At 43.5% G+C, this 6989-nt stretch overlaps 1 protein-coding gene across 4 annotated transcripts in view; it reads left to right on the top strand.

Annotated features, from left to right (window-relative positions):
• slc4a2b (solute carrier family 4 member 2b) overlaps positions 1-6989 on the top strand; it is a 40845-nt gene that overhangs the window by 30224 nt on the left and 3632 nt on the right. For 2 of the 4 annotated variants that reach the window (XM_032504266.1, XM_032504267.1), the window contains exons 9-21: positions 781-961; positions 1061-1196; positions 2139-2340; positions 2428-2536; positions 2662-2846; positions 3319-3532; positions 3628-3834; positions 4007-4155; positions 4495-4689; positions 5135-5353; positions 6014-6103; positions 6208-6374; positions 6642-6895. In XM_032504266.1, the coding sequence (XP_032360157.1) occupies positions 781-961; positions 1061-1196; positions 2139-2340; positions 2428-2536; positions 2662-2846; positions 3319-3532; positions 3628-3834; positions 4007-4155; positions 4495-4689; positions 5135-5353; positions 6014-6103; positions 6208-6374; positions 6642-6895 (2308 nt within the window). Of the gene's footprint in view, positions 1-209; positions 294-780; positions 962-1060; positions 1197-2138; positions 2341-2427; positions 2537-2661; positions 2847-3318; positions 3533-3627; positions 3835-4006; positions 4156-4494; positions 4690-5134; positions 5354-6013; positions 6104-6207; positions 6375-6641; positions 6896-6989 lie in introns of all 4 variants that reach the window. The other 2 variants (XM_032504269.1, XM_032504268.1) reach the window with 2 other exon arrangements.

Raw genomic sequence — 6989 nt, 5'->3', positions numbered from 1 at the left:
CACACACACACACACACACACACACACACTTTCCTACACAGCCCTGAGTCCTCAGCGGCATGGGGTAAACAACAGGTCCCTGTCAGGTGTGTGTGTGTTTGATGAGGAAGAGTTACCTGTGCGTATGTGTGTAAAAGTGAGGGTCCCATCTTTTGTGTTGCTGTCGTATCAGTGTTTGAGTTCTCTCCTGCAACGTTTCGCTTCTCCAGTCATTACCTGTGGTTCTGTACCGCTCTGCCTCGCGGCTTGAAGGCGTCCTGCTGGACATGGACTTCGGTCAAATGGCTGAGAAGGTGAGGCCGGGTGACCGGCCAGAGTCATGGTTTGCTACGTGTGAGCGTGCTTTCACAGGCATGCAGATGATATAACAATTCAAGCCTGTTTTTGGTCTTAATCTCACAGGGGCTTGTGATTGACCAGCATGGTGTTAAAATTTATAACATCTTAACAGATATTTGATGCTGAGAGAGCTGAGTATTATGGTCTCCACTGACCATAGTTAGTATTAAGCTTTTTAAGATGTCATTGGCTGTTTGTCTGTGTTTTATTGCATCTTTTTCTAAGTAGAGCATCAAGAGTAATAACATGGACAATATTTACAGTAACTTTCTGTTGTATTATCTGTTTTGAGAGAATTTAAATAAACCACTTGGTAACCCATTACCAAGCATGCTATTGAGTTGAATATTTGGCACGTTGAACATGCATTTCGTTTTTATTTGAACAGTTTGGATGCTTTTTATCTCACTTGCACATGTTACTTTGTGATGTGGATTCCAGGTGTTTGTGGAGCTGAACGAGCTGACTATGGACAAGAACCAGGAGATGCAGTGGAAGGAGACAGCTCGATGGATCAAGTTTGAGGAGGACGTAGAGGAGGAAACTGACCGCTGGGGGAAGCCTCACGTAGCCTCGCTTTCTTTCCGCAGTTTGCTGGAACTCAGAAAGACCATCTCACATGGTAAGAAGTGGAAACCAAATTAATTGCAGAACTTTTGTAAGCCTAAAAGTCACCGATGCAGTTCACAGAGTACTGAGCTCAGTATGTGTGCGTCCACAGGTGCAGTGCTGCTGGACCTGGACCAGAAGACCCTGCCTGGCATCGCCCACCAGGTGGTGGAGCAGATGATCATTTCTGACCAGATCAAAGCTGAGGACCGAGCCAATGTCCTAAGAGCCCTGCTGCTGAAACACAGGTAACCTCCAGACTGCAACAAACAAGCAGTGGACATTTAGTAACCTAGTGAGGGGATGTCTGCCACATTGATAGATTTATTTCAATCTGACGGAGCCCCACTTTAAGTTTATAAGGGAAACACTTTCCACAATATTACTACTACATTGTCATTTGGTCTTTAAGTTTTGAAAAAAGTGTTTTGTGACATAATGTTTTGCTCCTTGTAATGTCTGAGTACAAGCTGGAAATGGCTGATCATCACTGCTATCGATTAACCATAATACTGGTTAGCAACCTGTGAGTCAGGACCCCCGGGGGAGGTCCCGAGTTAAATTAGCGGGATTGCAAGATTACGTGGAAAGCAAAATTGTTTCTTTTGTCTGACTTTCTCTAGTTGGGGATTTTTTTTGTCAAATACTAGTAACTCACTTCTTTAGCCTTCTAAAAGTTCAAACGATCTAAAAAGGTAAAAATCACTATTACTCACTTAACTAGAGGTCACAAGGACATTTATCAATTTTGAGAGTTAATCAGCCCAAACAAAGCTGTATACGATGTACTATTGAGTGTTAAAAATCTTACTTATTACCCCTTTTTAAGGAATATTTTGGGATAATTTCAGTTCAGTAGCAGTTAAGCCACCGACAGGAAATGTGGGAAGAGAGAGATGGGGATTACATGCAAAAAAGTCCTTAGCTTGATTTCAACCATGAGCCGTAAGATTTATGTGGTATGCGTCTTGGTAACACTTGAAATCATTACAGTGTGCATGTTGACACAAGATATCACTTAGACGTTCAAAGCTAATACCTGTTCATAACGTTAATTATGAGGATAAACAGAGATTAAACAGATTTTTCTCTCATTGCTGCACACTTCCTGCTACTAGGTGGCTTCATACTCGCTTACTGCCTCTCTTCCTCCTGCTCACCCTCTCTCTTCCTCTCCCTCCCTCCCATAGTCACCCAAGCGACGAAAAGGAGCACAGTAGCCCTTTCCCCAGGAACATATCCGCGGCCAGCCTGGGCAGCCTGATAACACATCACAATAGTGCCAATCACACCCATCAGCCAGAACCGTCTGTGACCGACCCACTCATTGGCACCGTCTACGCCTCGGGGGACATGGAAACATGCATCGATATGGAGACGAACGATGTACAGGTAAATCTGAAATATTTTCAAAAGGACCCATTTACAAGTATTCTTCCTTATTCTGATTTTGCTTCTTGTGTTGCTATTCTTCCGCAGCAGAAGGAGCCGACCTTGGTGTCCGGTATGCATCGGTCCAAATCCAAACATGAGCTAAAGCTGCTGGAGAAGATTCCTGAAAATGCTGAGGCCACTGTTGTCCTTGTGGGTGAGTGATCTGCTACTAAAGCCTATAAAACCACACACACTAAACTTAAAATATCAACTTTAAATCACTTGTACTCCATGTGCTACTCTCTGTATGTTGACTGCTGCGTCCCTCCCATCTTCCAGGCAGTGTGCACTTCCTGGAGCAGCCCACCATGGCATTTGTGCGTCTGCAGGAGGCTGTGGAGCTGGAGTCTGTCCTCGAGGTCCCTGTTCCAGTCAGGTTTCTCTTCGTTCTGCTGGGACCCCCCACCACCAGCATGGACTATCACCAGATAGGACGCTCCATCTCCACACTTATGTCTGACAAGGTGAGTGAGCTGTAGACATTGCGGGATAGTTATAATTTAGACGCAAAACCCAAATCACATACCACAGTTACATAAAATATCACCTACATGAAATTTGACTAACGAGGAAACACACTTTTGTTGAGAATAGAGAATGAGATTCAGCTCGGGTAAATTAGAGAAATACCACAATAAACTTCAGAGTACAAATCCCTAAATGTTTTTCCATGTAATTCATATTTTCTCCCATAAAGGCTTTATAAAAGAGCATTCCCATGAAACAGTGAAGGAGAGTCATTAGTTGGAACTATCAAATTTCCTTTTATAAGCCTGTTTGTGACCAGAATAGAAAGAAAAGTGAAATAAAAAAAGATTGTTGCCACACAAATTGGCAAACAGGTCTGCAAACGGGATGTACAACTATAGTTTAGAAAAGTCTCCCTCATTGCTTATTTTATTGGTTACATTTTTCTATATCTGAATCCCCATCCAGCCATTCCACGAGGCGGCTTACCTGGCAGACGACAGGCAGGACCTGCTGAACGCAATCAACAGCTTCCTGGACTGCAGCATCGTGCTGCCCCCTTCAGAGATGGGAGGGGATGAGCTGCTGCGCTCCGTCGCTCGCTTTCAGAGGGAGATGCTGCGCAAGAGGGAGGAGCAGGGGGTCAAACTGGCAAAGGAGCCTAAAAGCCATCAAGAAAAAGGTAATATATTTGTGGCCCTATTAAAGGAAATGTCAGTTGCTGTTATATGACTTCCTGATATTGTAATACACAACTTGCTCTTTCTTGTCACACAGAGGCCCTCCTCACACCATTGAAAAAGTCAGACGACCCTTTAAAGCGCACCCGACGCCCCTTCGGTGGTCTGATACGAGACGTGCGGCGCCGTTACCCAAAGTACCTCAGTGACTTCAAGGACGCCCTGAACAGTCAGTGCATGGCTGCCGTTATCTTTATCTACTTTGCAGCTCTCTCTCCAGCCATAACATTCGGAGGCCTACTGGGTGAGCTGCACACAGGAAAGAAAGAGTCTAGTTAATGTGGATTCACAGTTTGTCTCAAATGTCAAACCCCTTTCATGTTTTTGTCTTCAGGGTTCACTTAATGATCTAATTGACTGACCTTTTAAACCTTTTTGGAGTTTGTAACTGTACAAATTTGTCTGTCTGTTGCTAGGTGAGAAGACAGACGGTCTGATTGGTGTTTCTGAGTTGATTGTGTCGACAGCAGTGCAGGGTGTGATCTTCTGCTTGCTTGGAGCGCAGCCGCTACTCATTGTGGGCTTCTCTGGACCCCTGCTGGTCTTTGAAGAAGCCTTTTACAGTGTAAGTTGATAAACGACAACAACCAATGATGAAAACCAATGAAACTGAATGCTCTGTTCAAATGTAACAGAATTCAGCTACCAGCACCAACATATTATATTTCTTGGCAGTAAATTCCTGGCGTCTTGTTGTCATAGTGAGGTTGCCACGTCACCAGCAGAGACTCCAGGAAAGAAATGATCCACCACATAACCCCCTTAAAACTATGTGGATTGTGTTAACTTTAGACAAAACCAGACTCAAAAAGGACTTTCAGGGCTTTTTTGTATTTGTAGTTTTATTGGCTGCTGTGAAAATTTTCCAATGAATGAATAGAGTTTCTTTGCTCGGTGTCCTCAGTTCTGCAAAGCAAACGAAATGGAATACCTGACGGGCCGGGTATGGATCGGGTTTTGGCTGGTCATCATCGTGGTTGTCATGGTGGCCTTCGAGGGAAGCTTCCTGGTCCGCTTCGTGTCCCGCTTTACCCAGGAAATCTTCTCCTTCCTCATCTCCCTCATCTTCATCTGCGAGACCTTCATCAAGCTCGGCAGGGTACACCTGAGACGTGAAATAACAGCTCCTCATTACAAAAAGTTTTTGTTGGCATGCTGCGTGTTCACGTCCCTGACACTAAACTGAACAGACTATTCTTTGGACTGTATTCAGATCTTGGGGTCAAAATGAGTATGTTTTTCTGTGCACCTGAAATCTTTTGTGATTGATTGACTTTGAAAGTTAAATGGATTAAGAGTTTACTTTTTATATAGGCTTTGAAAGGTTGCTATTTCTAGAGTTTGATGGAACCGATTTGAAAGACGTTTGGCTACGTGATACTGTCATTTTTCAGAACGTGTGGTTGTGGTACATAAAATATTGATAAATGATAATCCCTATAAGGAAAGTAATCACAGTGGGTGTACATGTGTGCATACATATTTGTGTGTGTGTATTCTGTTGTGAAATATTGTGCATTGATTTTAACGCTGTCTTCGGGCAGATTTTCAAGGAGCACCCGCTGAAAAGTTGCCCCTTGAACAACGGCACAGAAGGGGACGCCTTGAAAGAAAATATCACACTTCTAAGCAACAGCACCCAGCCAGTGACGGTCCAAAACCAGCCCAACACTGCACTGCTCTCTCTGGTTCTCATGGCCGGAACGTTTTTCATTGCCTTCTACCTGCGCAAATTCAAGAACAGTGCATTCTTCCCTGGAAGGGTGAGGAGCTGAAAATTATGTTAAAAACATCAGTCAGTAACCCCTTACTTAACCCATATATTAATTTAATCTTGCTTGAACCTCACACAATCAATCAATCAATCAATCAATCAGTGCAGTCAGTTATTGCATCTAAACCTCTTGAGAGTCAGAATACATCCCCCAAAACAATGAAACATGAGTACTCACATGAGTACTCTTTTGATCCACTAATACATGCAGCCTAAAAGGCTTTAGTTGACTAAACAGTCTTGGCACAAGGTTCATTTAGTTGCTGTTCTGGAGCTTTTGATTGTATCACATGATCTTCCTTATCTTCATATATAACGGCGAGACATGAGAGTGGTATCATATTTCACAAAATATTAAGAACTTGTTGTCTATGTTGGCTTAAAAGTTGAAATTGATTCTTGAAATTGGAAACATGAAAGAACATTCAGTCCTTTCTTGTGATTCGATCAAAAGCTCAAACAGCCACTAAATGGACCATGTGGTTTCAAGGTCAAGACGGAACTTTTAATCTTAAAATGTTCTAACTTTTTCATGTAGATGTTGTTATACAATACGAAAATCCCAGTAGCTGCATATCTTTTGATTATACTTGCTTATAATATATGAAGCTGCCAGTTCTGCTCAAACTCTCCCATCTTATGTGTTCAGTTGCGCAGGATTATTGGAGATTTTGGCGTCCCGATTGCCATCCTCATTATGGTCCTGGTGGATTACAGTATAAACGACACATACACACAGGTAAGACTCAAATACTACCACTAAATCTTCTGTAAATGTTTGACGTCTGGCTACTAAAGATTCACAACACTCACACTGTCACACTCGTTCCTGTTGTCGTCCAGAAACTGAGCGTTCCTCATGGTTTCTCTGTGACGAGTCCCAATAAACGTGGTTGGATCATCAGTCCTCTGGGTACCAACGGTCAATTCCCCATCTGGATGATGTTTGCCTGCTGTTTACCCGCTCTGCTGGTGTTCATCCTCATCTTCATGGAGACTCAGATCACCACGTGAGTTACAAGTCCCATCACACAGTAATATCATCAGAATTACTCCACATTATGACATAGTTGTGTCTGATATAACTGATATAACACGACTTTAATGTTGGATTTATTGTTTTACACATGAAATGTAGCACCTTTCAAACACAAAAAAAGGCAGCACAGCTTTTTAAGAGTAGATCCATGCATCTGTGAATCTGTGAAAAAAACTCCTGGTTGACTTTTCCGAACCCTGTTGTTTATGTCTGCCCCCCCCCCCATGCCTTCCTGCAGCCTGATAGTTAGTAAGAAGGAGCGGATGCTGGTGAAGGGTTCTGGTTTCCATCTGGACCTGCTGCTGATCGTGGTGCTGGGCGGCAGCTTGGCTCTGTTTGGCCTTCCGTGGCTGGCCGCCGCGACAGTTCGCTCGGTGACCCACGTCAACGCCCTCACTGTCATGAGTAAAGCTGTTGCCCCCGGAGACAAGCCTCGCATCCAGGAGGTGAAGGAGCAGAGGGTCACTGGGCTCCTAGTGGCCGTCATGGTTGGTGAGTGTCGGACAGTGAAATGTCATTACTGCTCTTTCCATTTGTTAAAGCCAAAACCTATTGTTGTAAAAAATTACATTTAGCATTTTATCCC

This window comes from Etheostoma spectabile, chromosome 22, assembly GCF_008692095.1.
Source record: "Etheostoma spectabile isolate EspeVRDwgs_2016 chromosome 22, UIUC_Espe_1.0, whole genome shotgun sequence".
NCBI classification, from domain to species: domain Eukaryota; kingdom Metazoa; phylum Chordata; class Actinopteri; order Perciformes; family Percidae; genus Etheostoma; species Etheostoma spectabile.
Note: the sequence above shows the minus strand (reverse complement) of the source record. Positions and strands in the feature narration are given on the sequence as shown.